General features: G+C 37.5%; 1 protein-coding gene across 5 annotated transcripts; it reads right to left on the reverse strand.

Moving 5' to 3' along the window:
* Positions 1 to 2,634: 2,634 nt before the first annotated feature.
* LOC114701394 (natural killer cells antigen CD94-like) lies at positions 2,635 to 13,961 on the reverse strand. Of its 5 annotated transcripts, none has more exons than XM_037204079.1 (7): positions 13,503 to 13,956; positions 9,184 to 9,271; positions 7,833 to 7,925; positions 7,630 to 7,692; positions 5,808 to 5,959; positions 4,418 to 4,521; positions 2,635 to 3,034 (listed from the first exon to the last, which is right to left on the reverse strand). In XM_037204079.1, exons 2-7 carry the CDS (start codon positions 9,188 to 9,190, stop codon positions 2,914 to 2,916), a joined length of 540 nt encoding a protein of 179 aa, XP_037059974.1. In that variant the 5' UTR covers positions 9,191 to 9,271; positions 13,503 to 13,956; the 3' UTR covers positions 2,635 to 2,913. The 5 variants fall into 5 exon arrangements, with proteins under 5 accessions (XP_037059974.1, XP_028737312.1, XP_037059977.1 ...); XM_028881479.2 differs by lacking the exon at positions 13,503 to 13,956 and adding an exon at positions 9,823 to 9,982; XM_037204082.1 differs by lacking the exon at positions 7,630 to 7,692 and having other exon boundaries at positions 13,503 to 13,961.
* Between the last annotated feature and the right edge of the window lie 3,648 nt (positions 13,962 to 17,609).

Genomic DNA, 17,609 nt, shown 5'->3' on the forward strand with positions numbered 1-17,609 from the left:
CCTTGCTCAGGATCTATTCAGGCTTAAGAATATAGGTCTCCTTGTCCTTGCTGACTTTATTAGGATGTGACCAACTGGTAAACCTGTATATTCAGATTTAATTTTTATATATGCTCTCAGAGTTATATATGTGCTGTCAAAATTATGTATATACATTTAAAAGATTTTGTTCCCCCAGTCCTTAAATACCCGTTGAGATCTGAGAATATGGCATTTAGTATAAAAGCTTTTGATGATAGAGAGACACGTCAACTCCTGGCAGCATCCTGTATCTCCACCAAGAAGATGAATGGCCGCAGAAGAACTTCCACCCAGAAGCTCATGGCAAGACTGACCACACAGCACACAGCAAAAAGCTGAGATCCTGTCCAGACTGTGAATAAGAGCAGCAATAGGGATCAATTGTCCTCTCTGCCAAGACAGGTAAGATGACCTCCCCAAATTTCTACTCCACAGAAAAAAAATTGTCAGATCTTTTGGGCCTATCAGATGAACAAGTGCTACCTTTGGGGCTTCTGTCCCCCAATGACCAGGGAGAGACATGGGATTACTGCCTAGGTAGCTGGAATGCTGTTTCACTTCTTCTTAAATTTATCCTTCTCAGATTTGATAATGTTTAATGACCAGGGTATCAATTTAATAGCCCCAGTCCCAAGATTGTGTGTGTGTGTGTGTGTGTGTGTGTGTGTGTGTGTGTGTGTGTGTGTGCTCTCCAATTACAGACAGGTATGCCTTATTCACAGACTTCATGGTACAGGATAAACTGGTTTCAGATATAACCCCAGAGGTTCAAAGTTTTAGTATTGTTAAATAAAGCTTTGGTAAACTGATAAAACATTGATTACAAAGAGTTCTTAAGAGTCCTTAAATTGATTTTTTAACCCTTTTGCTATGATAACAATCTACTCCACCAATCTTACAGATATCTACACGCTCCTGGGAAAAGTTCTGTTACTGTATCAAGAAATCTGGTCTGATGAAAACTAGCAGTCTCCAAAACCGTTTTTGACCTCACCCATTTCAAGCATATTTTGCAATTTCCCTCCTCTTTCCTGGGCCAAAGGGCTTCCCAGATATGCCAGCCCCTGCACCAGCTGGCACCAGCTCCAAGGACACCAACTGGGATGGGTGCTCCCCCACCTCCAGAGAAATGGCAGATGTGATGGCTTCTGTACTCCTAAAAACACATCATCCCTCAATTCACTGCCAGTATCACCTCTCTATGCTCAGGTAGGCACCTGCCCAGCAACTGGAGCCTGGATTAACATGGTATCCCAATAAAGAGCATATTTGCTCTCATGTCTTACTTATTCACCCTTGCCTCTTCTGTATAATCAGGACACTTATCTGTTCCATTCTTTCTGGCAGTTATCACTCTTCCATGGCCAGCCCATCTCATAAGGCCAATGAAAAAAAATCTATTTTTTTTTTCTCCTAGAAACCTCTAGGAACACACACCTAAGATCTCCACATCTGGGCGTTGGTGGCGCACTCCTTTAATCCCAGCACTCGGGAGGCAGAGCAAGGCGGATCTCTGTGAGTTTGAGGCCAGCCTGGACTACCAAGTGAGTCCCAGGAAAGGCGCAAAGCTACACAGAGAAACCCTGTCTCGAAAAACCGGAAAAAAAAAATCTCCACATCTGAGATCTCCAAAAGGACAGCCAACTATTTTGCTTCTTTACTCACACCTCCCACCATGGGTGACTCCTGGCCTCCTCCTCCCCACCTTGGCCCTTGTCAGCCTGAAGCAGTCTCAGGAATTCGAGATCCTTGTTCCCCCACTGGCTATCCATAACTCACCTTTTTTATAATAATCTAAATGGAGGAATGTTAATATTCTGACCCACCATTGGAAACCAGTGTCAGTATTCTGGCTCACCCTTTGGTGCCACCTTGTGTCCTGATGTAAAAACCTCATTTTTAAGGAAAAAACCTTCCTCTTCCTCCCTCTCTTCTGCCTTTCCTCCCATGACCCCCTCTCTCTCTTCCTCTCTCTTTCTCTTCTCTCCCTGTTTCCTATCTTTCTCTTCATCTCTCTATTATAGTAAACTTATTTCCATGCAGATGCAGCGTCTGAGTTGTGAATGTCCACCCACCACCCCACTGTCATGCTGGCATGGGTCACCCACCAGTCTTCTGCTGCATCTGCCCAGCATGCCAGCAGGTTTCCCTGCAGTTGTGGAATACCCTCGGGGGTCCCCTGTTCAATATATATCATAGAATACATATGACTTGGTTTAGAATAAATTTTATTAAATGTTTCCAAAAAACTTTACAAGAATATGTGAATAAATTATATTTTATATCTGTAGCTGAAGTTTTCTCCAGTCCTACCTGGCCCACGGCCAGGACAAATCTCTCTCACCCACCAGTCCCGCAGCCACTCAGACCCAACTGAGTAAACACAGAGAGACTTATATTGCTTACAAACTGTATGGTTGTGGCAGGCTTCTTGTTATCTAGTTCTTCTATCTTAAATTAACCCATTTCTATAAATCTATAACTTGCCACATGGCTCATGGCTTACCAGTATCTTACATGTTGGTACTCATGGCAGCAGCTCCTGACCCAGACTTCCTGTTCCCAGAATTCTCTTCTCTGCTTGTCCTGCCTATACTTCCTGCCTGGTTACTGGCCAATCAGCATTTTATTTATACAGAGCGATATCCACAGCACATATCAAATATGCATTAAATCAAAATATTGATAAAAACTCTCTACCTTGTTATCCTATTTTTAAACATAAGTGTGAAAAATCCATCAAGGGTAAATTGGGTTCAAATGTATAAAAAATGATAGCACATAGAGACATTCTACCAACTCAAGATGGAAAGACAGTAATACTGTCAGAGGTAAGTACTTTTTAAATAATCCTGGACCTTTCTTGTCTATACTCTTTGCCTTAAGAAATATTTAAATAAGCAATTGCTTACAGATAAAACGAGTTTTACTTTCACAGGAGTCAATGGAAACAGCTTTGCTTGGACTAAAAACAGGACATCCCCTTGGCTTGGTATCTGAGAACACTGGCAATCTGTAATGAAGAAGAAATTGTTAACATTTGAAAAACAGTAAGGATGTTTAAGGTTGTTTTTTATTAACTCAGAATGTGAGATAACATTTGAGTGAGATACTTACTAACAGTGTAATTTGGGGATTTGTTTATTTGGTCTTGTTTTGTTGCCTTTCATCAACAACTTTCACAGTTCCAAAGTATAATGCTGCACAAAACTCAGTTACTTACTCACTGGCCACTAACACTAAGACCAGAGAATGGATTCTAGGTGTGGTTTTGTTATTTCTTTGTTGGTTTTTTACCTCTGTCACACACAAATGGCTATGTGGCCTGTTTTGTTTTTTGAAATAAGGTCTCATATGCAACTTTGGCTGATCTGGAACTCACAGACCAGGCCAGCCTTGAACTCAAACACATATGCCTGTCTCTGTCTGTCTAGTGCTAGGGTTAAAGATTTGTGCCACTATGCCTGGCCAGAAATGTTTTTGATTATATGTTGGTCTTCTATTTGGTTAAGAAGTATGTGTTGGGCAAAACCAATCAGAAAAAAAGAAACAAAGAAAAAGCACAAGAAACATATACACATGCTGAGATATATGGATTAGCACACACAGAAAACCCATAAAAACAAAGTTGGAAAGCATAATATATAAACAAAAGATATGAAAGGTTAGAAAAAAGTGTCTCAATGAAGCATTATGGAACAAACAACAACAACAAAAACTCTCTACCACTGAGCTCATTTTGTGTTGTTTTGTGTTGGTCAGCAACTTCAAGGAATGGGACTTGCCCTGAAGTGTGGTTTGTACAGGATATTTTGGGGGGTGGTGAGAAGATCTGGGAGGAGTTGAGATAAGGAAAACTGCAACTGGATTATAATGTATGAAAGAAAATCTGAGTTGACCTAATCTGGAGGGAAAGAGCATAAACTTTGTCACTGTGTAAGTCTCTAGATTTCATGCTTGTGAATGAGAATGAGATCCAAGGATAACATTTATACAGAAAATAATTGCTGAATATTTGAAGATGATAAAAAAAAATAGTGGAGTCCTCTAGAACAATAAAAATAAACCTGCTTTGTTCTCTGGGCATGCCTGTGTCTGAGACCACCTGGGCATGCATAGACACATCTGATGCTTTCTATTACGTGACAGTAAGGAAAAGACTAAAATTCTCTTATGGTCTCTGTTACACAACTCTCATGTTACTTGAGCGTGAATGTTAAGGATGGAACAATGACTACCATCCTGTTTGCCCTCTAGGATTTTATATATTCTCATGCTCCACACAGGATATTGAACTTCTGAGTCCCTGAAAATGAGTTTTTAGAAGTCACAACTAGGACAAATTCACAAAAAATGCTCCCCCCCAAAAAAAAATCCTCAGTAGCCAGAAACTTACAGATCTTTTAAGGGGAATGAGCCATCCTCCCATAGCCAGGCATTCAATTCTTCACTATAACGCATTCCAATCCAGAAAAAGTTTTGACTGGCGTTCATAAAACTCTGCTTAGAGGCAAGCAGAGTTTTAAAGGACAGATTAACCAAATCTGAATGTGCTTTGAGAACAACATACATTTTAAAAGGCATCCAGCATAAGATTCAGATAGTGGGTGAGCAAATTGAAATCTTTTTGAACTTCTAATTTGGGAGGCGTAGTAATCATGTCTTGAATTTCTCATTTACCAGGCCCATTGACTCATGTGGAAAAACACAACAAAATCTTGCTTCTTGAGAGATGAAAATTGTCATAAAGAGAATGAGATTCTGTAATACATTGATCTCATTCATGGGATCAATGCTCAAATGCGACCCCAAAGACAACATCATGAGGGATAACTCTCATACCTAGAACCCCTTCAATCTGAGCTGAACAGCTTGAGAATTTCTTCATAAGAATTGAATGATTTCCAGGAGAAACCTAGTGATTCAGGCCTGTAAACCCTGGTGCTCAGGAGACTGAAGCAGAATTTCACTTTGTTGTCTACAGAGGGAGTTTAAATGTAAACCAGGGATAGCTCCCTCTGTCTCAAAACACAGTCATCGTTTTTTTTTTTTTTTTTTTTTTTTTTTTTTTTTTTTTTTTTTTTTTTTTTTTTTTTTTTTTTGGTTTTTCGAGACAGGGTTTCTCTGTGTAGCTTTGCGCCTTTCCTGGGACTCACTTGGTAGCCCAGGCTGGCCTCGAACTCACAGAGATCCGCCTGCCTCTGCCTCCCGAGTGCTGAGACTAAAGGCGTGCGCCACCACCGCCCGGCTTCAGTCATTGTTTTTAAGATACTTGGGTATACAGCACAGTGGTAGAATGCTTGCTTGGCATGTGTCAGTTCCTAGGTTCATTCCCCTATGAGATGCTAAATAACAACAATCATAATCTGATTGATTTTATGTTCATATGATTCTCTGCTGGTTCTACACTACATTCCAGAAAGATAGCAAAAAGGCATATAACACTTGCAAGAGGTTATGTATTCTGCTCCAGTAAATAAGAATTAAAAGTCCCTCTGTTGGTTCTTTTGTCCCAGTTAAAAGTAACAGCCTACTAATTCTGGAAAAGTTGGGTTTCTTTTGTACATTTGTTCCTAACCTATTTAAAAATTTACTCCTATACTACAAATCTTTGAAGGCTTTTTTGTAGGCTTTCTAGTGAATATTACAAGGTACATCAAACTCAGGGTCTTAAGAACCACCATTTCTACCTGGTAATAAAGACTTACATGCGAGTGCTCACTTTAGTTAGGTAGCACATGTTAGTAGGTGAGAAAGAATGTAAGAAACAAGAATGAAGTACATGCCATTTCAGTTCTGGTTTTGAGCTGAAGAAGACTGGAGTTCTTAGAGGCACAGAAATCTCTGCTTTCTTCCCAAGATTTTTCTTCTTTGGAAATGAAGTAACAGTTGCATTGATATCCAATCCACTTTTCTAGGCAAGCACAGCATTCAGAAACTAAAAGACAAAACATGTCATTACAGATTTCAACTTCTTTGTTGTTACTTGATATTCAAAAAATACTTGCTAACTACACATTTTTTTTCTCTAAATACTCCTTCAGTATATGTTATATACATCACAATTTGGGACTATTAATCCAAACACTTTGCCTCATGGAGAGGATATGCTGAAGACAAATTCAAAATGAAATCATTTTCTGTCCTTGTTATGTCTAGTGATAATTAGATGAGAAAGAAAAAGAAATCCAGCATGTAGCAGAGAACAGGATGGAGCAGAACTCAGAAGAATGACTTTGACGATGAACCCACAGCTGAGAATTTCGGTGACCATAGGAATAACTAGATGAAAGAGACATACAGGGAAGGCTCCTACCAATTCTCTAAGTCAGAGGAGGATAAGGTACTTTAAAAGAATTGTTACATGTTCTAAAAATGAGGATAAGTAAACCAATTAGCTTCAAGACTGATAGTTTATGGGTGACAGTGTGTCCTCAGCATCTTTCTTTCTCAGTAATAAACATCATGACACATAATAGCCACTCAAATCTTTATCATATAAATGACAGTAAATTGAAATAAGAGAAAATTAACTGTATGATCAGAAGGTTATAAATTTCAGAAGCATTTGAAAAAGAATATTAAAATAGAGTTTGGGGCTATCTCTTGAGTGTAAGCAAGGTTTACTACAGAGATGTCTACACTGTATTCTGAATCACAGAAGTTGAATAAAAGAAAGAATATGAAAACATAGGTTATTGGCAAACACAAAATAAGATTTTTCTATAATGTTTATTGTCATTTAATTTTGTTCATTAATTATTCATGAGCACCCTTAAGAAACATATACCTGCCATTTCAGGCTGGTATCTTCTCTTATTGTAAAATTTATTTAGTTCTAAAGCCCATTTCTCAATTGGACTGTTGGTTGTTTTGATGTCTAATTTCTTGAGTTCCTTATATATTCTGGATATCAGTCCTCTGTCACATGTGGGTTTGGTGAAGATCTTTTCCCATTCTGTAGGCTGTCGCTTTGCCTTGTTGACCGTATCCTTTGCTCTACAAAAGCTTCTCAGTTTCAAGAGGTCCCATTGATTGATTGATTGTCTCAGTGTCTGCGCTACTGGTGTTATATTTAGGAAGTGATCTCCTATGCCAATTTATTATGATGTTTTGCTAGACTTTGTATCTGGAATCTTCCCCAAAGCCCATACATGAGAAAACTGGCACCCAATTTGGTGCAATGAGGCAGTCACACAGCCCTTCAGATGTAGAATATAATAGGACCAGGGTAAACTTTTGAATAGAGAAACACTCCTATTCATCTTCTTCTTTTTCTAGCCATGACATGAGAGGCTCTGCACCCACACATGCTTCCACCACGATGCATTGTCTCAACATAGGTACAAGACTAACAAGCCCAGCTGACCACAGACCAAAACTTGTAAAACTGTGAGGAAAAAGTGAACATCTTCTCTATTCAGTGTTTAAAATACTTCTTAAGTGATCTAAATGCACACAGTTCAGTTTTATTTTTATTTTTCTTATACTACATCACAATGCCATGAGACCATTTCACTGAGAGCAACCATGCTACTGTACATGAGAATGAACCACTCTGTCTTGTCCCGTCTCAATCAAAGTTTGTGGGAAAAAAATGAAACCTACCTTCCTGGAATTCTACAGTGGAAGTTGGAGAAAGTGTTGGTTGAATACTCTGCATAGTAAATGCTATAAAACATGATATAGATTTGCTTAGTTTGACATTCATTTATGAAAAAAAATTATACATTAGAAAACTAAATATTCATTATTAAATTAGTTCATCACCATGTTGATTTTTTTCTATAGATTTGCCTAGAAACACTTACAGTTTTTCATTAAAATTCCCAAAGTAACCATCAGCAAAAGACATTTTATTCCAAAGATCACAGACATCAACCTCCACATAGTGGTCCTAGAAACTATAGAAAAACACCAAAAACATAGATTAGTAACTGACACATTAAAGGACTAACATAGAAGATGGCGTTCTTAAGAACAGAAAGAACCCAAATCCTTCCTATGGGGGCACAGACGTTGCTCCAGTGGAACACTGGAAAGTGAAAACATTGCTTCAGAACTCCACCCAATAGCAATCTTTTGATGTGGTGTACCTTATTTTTTTATGAGGTTATTCGTACATATTTCTGCCTCATTAGAATCATTTATCACTGACTCTTTAAGTCAGTAGTGAAATTTATCTCTACAGTAAGAATAGTTCAACAAGCAGTCATGGTGTTTAGTGGGCTTACTAAATAGACATTTTTTTTTTCTTTCAGCAATATCATGCACAAAAATATTCTGCATTAGAAAGATGAGAAAACTAAAGGATTAATCACAATGTTATTTTCTTATGGTGTAAAACTAGTAAGTGCCTGGCAGAAATCTAACAGAATAGTGTCAAGATCCACTTTGTCATTAATCATATTCCATCCTTGTCAAGAGGATAACATTGCGGATGTACTCTCTCCAAGTTTGAATGCCGACCACGATCAGACTAGCAACTTGTAGAGGTATGCAAAAAAACAGAGAGAAACCTTCTAGACCTGGTGTGTTGGGAGGTCCCACACTGATGTATGAATTGAGGATCTGAATTCAGTCCACAGCACCTTGAATTATAATATAAAACTATTCTTTGACTTTATGTTTTCTCAGCATTATAATAGCTCATATCTAAAGTCACTTCCTTATTGGCTGAAACACTTCAATATTAGATGATTCTCTCTTAACATTAGAATATTGTCAGAAATAGTGCTGCCATTAACAACAGTACAAAGTATCAGTGAAGAGGCCACAACACAGAAAGGAAGATTATAAATCTGTACGTGTTGTGTCCCTAGTATTTGCCATTCCCTATTCCCATGCTAGAAGCATGGTTCTGACGAGTTAATCAATTTAGTTTCAGTTTCAGTCTGAATTTAACAAAAACCACTCCCTAACTCAGTTAAAAAAGGTTTAAACAAGGTTTAGCTTCACAAAGTCATGTTCAAGTTTCAAAATGTGGAATCAAGAAAACAATGAATGCAGAAAACATTAAAGCAGGGAAAGTCTAAAAATATACAATGCTAATTATGACCTTTCTGTTTTACTTTTATGAAAGCATGCCCTGAAATTACTTAATCCGTGAGACATCGTTTCCGGTTATTATTTTAATCATTGCTATGACAGGGGCACACGTACCTGCCATGAGAAGTGATGCTCCAAGGATGATTCAGAGGAGAGGTGTTTATGTTTAAGAATGATGTGGATCACGGAGCTGAGCAGGAAGCTAAGGAGGAGACATTAAGCATTAGAAGAGGAAGGAACATCGTGTGTTGCAGTGATGCTCTTGAATCATCTGTTGGTGATACACGGATGCACAGTAGGAATGAACAGAAGAAAGGCCACAAGCTTCTAACCTGACCTAGGAACCACAGCACAGGAAACTCCCTCTGTAATTTTGTCACAAAACACTAGAGCAGAAGGAGATGGGAGGGAGCTTGTTTTCAGTGAGTGAACATCAAAGTTGTCTCTAAAAAATCTGTTTAGAAAATAAGGACAAGATGTACAAACCAATTGATAAATTCATTTAGTATTATAAAATCCCACGCAGAATTTCCACCTCTATAATAACAAATACTTATTTATTTTGTGTTAAACAAATTTCAAAGCACATATCATTTTTCAAAATATTTGCTTTTGATGGCTTAATCAAGAAGATGTCAAATTCAATAGTGAGAAAACTGGGGCAAATAGCGTTAAGTTGCCTAAGGCTACGTAAACTTGATGCCCAGTCTTTCTCCAAAGCACACGGGAATTTATTTCAAACCAAACCCCTACCTGTATTTGCATTTCCTAGGTTGACATTTCCCTTCTTAGTACAGACTGGTTGGAATACCCATGTCTTGTTCTGTGTTTCTGTTCCCTGAGGTATTAACCTAAACACAGCAGACAAAACTCCGAAAAAATTGAAAGCAACGTCACTACCATTGTGCTCTTCCCACCCCCACCTCTCCTCTGCCTCCCTCCATTCCTCCATCTCTCCACAGACACACATTTTTAAACTTGCCTGTAATTCTTCTAAACTGCAAACTCCATTTGAATCTGTTCCTGTTTTTGTACACAGATAACTAAATTGTTTTCACACCATGGCATCCCTCCTACTCATCTTCACTCAAAACCAAGTTTATCTGCCACAGTCATCTTGCTTGACTATCTGATAAACTCCGGCCAAATACTGTCTGAACCCCTGTATATATGGTCTCCATTGTTTTTCTTTTAGAACTGCTGGAAATCTTGATGCTCTCACACACGGCAGTCCACCGTGCTGACTAATTATCATCAGGCTGACCTTTATGGACGTATCTCAGAATCTGACACAGGTCAGCAACACTGGCCTCCAGGCAAAATATGTGGATACTCTTATTTGTCCCAGTCCTGAGAATCAGCTAACCATTGCAGGGTCCTACTCCAAATAACTGGTTAAGAGAAAGAACAATCACAATTGTGTTCGCCTTCTTCTCCCTGTGTTAATAGTCCCCAATTTTTTATATATTCCAAATAAATTTTGTACTCAAAACTTTTCTCAGAACTTACAGAAACATCCAAACCAATGCTAAGCAGGATGTTGAGCTTTACTGTATCTATTTCAGATAGTTATGTATTCTTCCAAATGTCCTATTTCTCTCCCGCTGCCTCCCCTACTCTTTTGTCCACTGCCCTTTCTCTGTAATTCCCATGGAATTATTTCAGAATAAATGTTGATTTTAATATCTACATCTCTAAAACTTGATGAAAAAGCTGGGGAAAGGTAGCTAATTCCCATTGAAGATATGAGTAGTGGAGTATTTGCTATACCTAGGCATGTACAGCTAACACTGTAGAATGTCTTGGCAAGAAGCATTCCAAAGGAGAGATTTATTTTCATTTCACTGCTTCTGAAAAGATATATTTTCCCATGGTGCACCAGGTTGCAAAGCAGTCTTTTTTTGTGAAGGCTTCCTGAAAATGAAAACGTCTGGCCTGTCATAAAGTAAACACTATAATGAAAAATCTGACAAACTCTAGTGGGTTTTGCTTGATAAAATCCTTATATATTGGATATTTTCTTCAGGCTATGTTAGTTTTCAAATTAGAATTTCTAACTTGATGAAGTATGGTTTCTTGCCAAGTATGATGGCACACACCTGTTCTCCCAGCACATGGGAAGTGGAGATGGGAGAATCAAGAGTTCAAGGCCAGTCTCAGCTAATGTATTTAGTTACATCTTTATTGAAATAGAAAACAATAAGAAAGTTGAGTAAACATATTTAATTCATGACAAAGTCCATTTCATTTTCACAGAAATATAGGTGTCTTTTCAAATATGTTATTATCCACTTTTATTAATCATAAATTTTATTGAATCATATGACTTTTTTGTCTAAAATTTCCCCTTTTGCCTACAAACCAAGAAACAAACATTTTCAGAATTCACTATCCTTTTAGCCTTCTAGTCACTTCTCTTCCTCTTTCTGTGTTTTAGGACTTTCTCTTGACTTCTGATACGATAGTTAATTTACCTGTTTTTAAAAAAACGTACCTGGAAGGCCGGGCGGTGGTGGCGCACGCCTCTTTAATCCCAGCACTCGGGAGGCAGAGCCAGGCGGATCTCTATGAGTTCGAGGCCAGCCTGGACTACCAAGTGAGTTCCAGGCAAAGGCGCAAAGCTACACAGAGAAACCCTGTCTCGAAAAACAAAACAAAAAAAAAAAAAAAACAAAAAAAAAAAAAACGTACCTGGAACAAAACAGTACAAACTTACTCCTATGTACAAGTGATCCAGAAATCCCTCCCTTCTGCTTTGTACCTGAATGGACTAAATAGAAACTTCCTATAGTGGATAAGAAACTCTGGGTGGCTTGAACGTCATGAGTGAGATTCCCATTTTCAGCCATGGAGCTTCAGTTAGATGGACAGCAGCAATCATCTCAAGGAGATGCTGATGTACAAGGACACAGCACGGCAAACAGATTGACCCCATTGATACTTCTTTGAGTTTCCTTGTTTAGTTTCCTGTGTTAGGATTGACGTTTCTGCATGAGGCTTTCACTAATCTACCTGTGAAAGTTTACTCTGAAGTATAATCATTGGGGAAAGACGACGAAAGGAGATATACATCAGAGTGTGATGTGTGTAATGTCTGTAAAAAATGAAACTTAGATTAAGAATCACTCCCTTGAACTTTTATCTCTGATGTGGGCTAAGTCTTTTATTAAACAATATAATAAATAGAATTGTGCTTTAGAAAGAGAGCCAACAGAGGGTCTGAAAAAGGAAGGATGGGAAAAATGGTGTTAGCTCATGTTGATATCAAGACAATAAAAATACTGTTAGCTTCTGTTTTTAATATAGACTAGCAACAGTAGCATAGGGAAATCACTTATACTATGGACTTCATTTTCCCCAGTGTTGATATCTTACACAGCTAGAATGCAAGCAAAAACCAGGAAACTAACATTGTTGGGATCCATAGGAATTTACTCAGATTTTGCCAGTTACATAAACATCCATTACTTTGTGTGCATATATGAGCAAACCATATATAGTTCAAATAGTGTACATATTTTTAATCATGACCATATAATGTCTTTGTTTGTATTGTACAAAATAGTTATTACTAAATATTTTGTTAATCTGAAGTATGGCTTTTTATTATAGAAAAACAGGATAAACAAAATTTTTTTACCAGTGTTTACCAATTTTTGTGAAAATGGTTCAATAGGGAAAAAATTAATACATTATATGCGGATTTTAGAGTTTGACTTACATATCTCATTTGAATATACATGCACATGTATGTGGATACATCTATATATGTATATTGCATTTGTATATGAGTGTATGTATTTTTAATGAAGTATTTTGATACTCCACTCTTTCATTGATGGAAAAATTGTTATTCTCAATAGTATCTGTATGTAAAGAGAATCACAGAAATGTACCCAGCAAAAAGCAAATCCTCCTATCTCTGAACTTTCTTCCTGGAGCTTAAGATTCTGATATCATTTTAATTAAGCAGCCAAGTTCTTTTTTGTCATTGATCCCTGCCATAGAACATTGCTAAGAATTTACTAAGACTGTTCTCTCATCAGCTTTCTGTGGATTTCTTTAAGGTCCTTTAGAAACAGCCACCCAGTATCCCCCATCCAGATGAGGAAGTGTTTGACAGAGTATAAATGCTTGCCATTCTAATTTAGCACCATGTTTTACTTGACCTCTGATATGCTGTCTAATAATTTTGAAGTTATACTTTGGGTACTCAATCCTGTCATTTTCCTAACAAATGCAAAAATATCGTTTTACAGTTTCAAGCTAGGTTGCAGATTCAGTCATGGTTATTCACTAGAGACATTGCAAAGTACACTACCACGTTTCTGTATTCACACTGAATTAACAGTACCGAGAGACACACTTCTCACAAAGAACTAAGAAGAATGTCAAAGCAGCAACCTTCACCTTTGTTCAGGCAGTTTACTCACCCTGGATGAGAAGACGTGACAGTATGCGATTGCGGGATGCTGAAGTTTCTTCTGAGCACCCAACCCTGTCTAGGTGACTATTTACACAGGAGTGATATCTTCACGGAAGTGTCCAGATGAATATGACACAATGATAACATACTTGAAACAAAAATGTTTACATTCTGCCTGGTTGTTTAGGGTATAAGGATGTTTATAAAGCCAGAGTAGAAAAGCATATACAACTTGATTTGTAATTTTAGTCCCTAATGTACACTTTTTCTAAATATTATTTGAGTGCACTAGAGAGGACGTCTAAGCAAATGTAAGAACTTCCTCAGAGAGCTGCAGCTATGGCTCCTCACCTCCTGGGTAGCTGAAAATAGTTTAACTGTGGTGAGTTTGGGTGGGTCTTTGGGTCATCATTCTGAAATATCACAGCAAGGTTGACTGATTGATCAGTTCTTGACATCCAAAGCTTAAGTACTCCCATGGATTATCAGTGAGATATCACTGATTCTCTTTCTTGTTTGTTTATTTGTTTTAGCAAAATGTCTACCTTGTTATTCTCTAGGTAACTGTCTGCCAAGGAAACCTGGACAAAAAGAAGAGGGATTGTGAGAAATATAAGGATTCCGTAACTAAGAACAAAAGGCACATGAGTATCCAGACAGAAGACTAGGAATCAGTAAGGCCATCTAAAGGGCTCAGCGTACAGTCTTTGGACACTAAGCTTTCACTTGGGAAGTGAGTGTCAAACAATTTACGTGTTATTTTTTTCTTTTTTCACTATTCATCAAGCTTTCCTGAAGCTTACTATGAAGTCCAGAGGAGCATGAAATTGAGGTAATTCTCCCATCTCAACCTCTCAAATGCTGAAATTCCAGGCATACGCTAGCTTGCCTGAGTTCAAGACAATGGCCATTTATCATTGACTACAAAGAGTTTGGAGACTAACTCTTTGAAAGGATTTAATTTTATTATTTTTAAAAAACGTGTGTGTGTGTATGTGTGTGTGTGTGTGTGTGTGTGTGTGTGTGTCTGTGTATGTGTGTGTGTGTGTTTGACTATGTCTGTGTCTGTGTCTGTGTCTATGTGGGTATGTCCACCTGAAAACAGTTGTTTGTGAAACAGAGGTGTGTATTCCCCTGGGGCTGGGATAATAGTCATGTGATCCACCAGACTTGAGTGCTAGGCACTGAGCTCAGGTGCTCTAGAAGAGCAGCAAGCATTCTTAACTCCTGAACCATCTCTCCATGCCTGGAGATAAGCTTTTAAAGGACCTCTCTGAATTGTGATATGAGCCTGGCCACTGTTTGGATCTGACTTGAGTCAATAGATCAGTATACTGCATGAGCATAAAAGGCAAGCCTGACACATCTCACTGTACACTGCTGAATATTTCCAATCATAAAAGTACTACCACCTAAAATAACAGTTCTTGCTTACCTGAGCCTTGATGTGACCATGTGGTCTAGGAGAGAAGTAGAGGGTGATTGACAGGGGGAATGCTATATCCTAAAAATAAGAGGCTATTGCAAAAGGCTTTGGAGTTGAAGCATTGCCACTGACCAAGTAGCAGAAGATACAGGAGGGAAGAAAGAAGGGGCAAAAGAGAGGTTTGCAAGTGTAGCTGTGGTTGATCGTTATCTTTGTAACTGCAACATTGGTGTGATTCTAGCAAAGCATGGCCACAGGAAATAACATTAAATTTGAGCCCATGACAATATTTACTATATAAAAGGAAGGTAAAAATAAATGTCAACCACAAAGATAACCCAAAGAACATGAAACACTGAGTGGACTGTAAATACCACTCACTGTTTCCATGGGATCCTTTAACTGTCTTCTACTAGAGGACTCAGGTGGAATGACCTGTGCATGGAAATAATAAATAGGCAATGGCTGGAGAAAGACTTGAAAGAATTCCATGCACAACTATAGGATGCTTATCATAGCTCCTGACATCAGAGACAAGCCCAAGGCAGTAAAAAGAGTTAAATTAATGCTCTGATGAAAAGTGTCATGCTGCCACTGATTTAAAAACAAATATGGAAACATTGAACTCAAGGTGAGGGAAGTTCTTCATCTTCTTCTCCTGGTCCTCACTGAATTCCTGTCACCAGAATTGGAACAGGAAAAGTCCAGAAAGGGTTTTATAAAAGCTATTCAGCTCAGATGAAAAGAAAGTTGACACCAGGCAAAGACCATTAATGTGAACTTCATAATGTAGTCTAATCAACCCAAGTTTAGCAGTCAGCCATGTGGCTGTTCCACTCTGATAATTTAGCATGAGCACAATCTTAGATTAAGAACTTATTTTGCAAGTAGAACTTTTGTCTTCAGTTTTTTAATGCTTTCCAGTATCTCATCATTTTATTACTAATTGACAATAATTTTCTACATCATAAGTACCCTGAAATGCTATATGCATCCATGGTGTAAAAATTAGACCAAATGTGTTTTCAATATGGAAATGATATTCTCATTCAGGATTACAAGGAGCATATCTCAGTCGAGGTACAGTTTTGACAACAAAGTCAGGAAATAAAGTAAAATCAAGATAAAATAGTCAGTGATTGCTCTTTTATACACAATATTCTCTCACCATCTCTTTAAGGAATTAGAACTCAACTTTAGTAAAGTATATTGTGCAAATATAAATGTGATGTTATTTATTTAAAATTTTGGGGGCAAAAGCTGCTTTAAGGTTCAGATTTTTCAGAGGCAAGAGATGAAAATATGGGGCTGGAGAGATGGCTCAGAGGTTAAGAGCACTGACTACTCTTCCAGAGGTTCTGAGTTCAGTTCCCAGCACCCACATGGTGGCTCATGACCATCTGTAATGAGATCTGGCGCCCTCTTCTGTGTACATAATAAATAAATAAATAAATAAATAAATAAATAAATAAATAAATAATCTTTTAAAAAAAGAGATGAAAATATGTTTAAAAATACTGACCTACGGGTAGAATTGCGATGGCCACTCAAATAAAACATGGACCAGCTTAGGAAAATAAAAGTACTTGACATCACTCTTTGCCTGAACGTGCACACCGCACACACTATCAACAATAAGTCTCAAAATATCACACTAAGGGAACATGTTTTATATAGGGGAGTAATGCTATGTTTATCAATCTTTTTTTTTACAAAGAAAAGGAAAGGCTTAGATACTGCAAAGAAATAGAGCAGCAATTTGCTCTGGGAAATGGTAGGGATTTACTGAAATGGACTTATTTAAGGATTTCATAATATTATGTATTTGACCAGTAGTTACAGACTTATTGAGTACTATGTTAAGATTTGTGAGTTTTTATATATATTTATATATATATATATATATATTATATATATTATATATATCTTCAAAGAAAGAATTGTAAACAGATTATGAAACTAGTCATTGGTAAGCATGCTCTAAAACTATGAGGGAACTGTCTTGACATAGAGAAACCATTCTGAAAGCCATAAGTTTTAAGATGTGTCAATGAATCAGTAGTGAGAGGGGAGATGGATACATTTGTGATAGTGAGATAAAAAGCACAATGTTAGTAGTAAAGTCTGCAGGTTGTCCTCAGTATTGCAGCAATCACCAAAACTTCTAAAATGGCTGAATTAAAATAAATGCTTAATAACTGTCTAGTTCTAGTATTTTTAAAAACTGTGTAAGATACAAAGAAAAGAAATGAAAATTTGGCTATTTCAGTTTTTAAATCAAATTACAAGAAAACCTGACTTAAACTTTTGCCCCTAGTTGGTTGTATTGAAGAATTAGATAGTAAAGCTAATTGGACAATGTATTGATAGCTAATCCTAAAATTTTTAAAATCATTATCGCTCTTGTGTGGTCAGACAACTCATGTTTTTTACTATAATATCTCTGTTTTCAGCTAACAATACATTTTGACACTTTGTGGAACACACACACACAGAGAGATGAATATGTTGAGCAGAGAACTTTACATAGGTCAAGCTTTTAAGTGTCTAACCTGAATGGTTTAACCTGAACTCATAGGCTTTATCTCATTATTTCATTCAGAAACCATTTATCATAGTGTCTTCTAAAATGCATGCAATATGCAATAAATATGTTAGCAGAAACATTGACAAAGAATGATACTGGAA

The sequence above is a fragment of the Peromyscus leucopus genome, chromosome 3 (genome assembly GCF_004664715.2).
Source record: "Peromyscus leucopus breed LL Stock chromosome 3, UCI_PerLeu_2.1, whole genome shotgun sequence".
Lineage (NCBI taxonomy): Eukaryota > Metazoa > Chordata > Mammalia > Rodentia > Cricetidae > Peromyscus > Peromyscus leucopus.

Excerpts from the sequence above, each read along its gene's own strand:
- LOC114701394 (XM_037204079.1), bottom strand. Across the intron at positions 4,522-5,807 it reads TCAAAACCAGAACTGAAATG|AGTTTTATGAACGCCAGTCA; the intron begins GCATGTACTTCA and ends GCCTCTAAGCAG. Across the intron at positions 3,035-4,417 it reads TCATTCCCCTTAAAAGATCT|ATTGCCAGTGTTCTCAGATA; the intron begins GTAAGTTTCTGG and ends TCTTCATTACAG.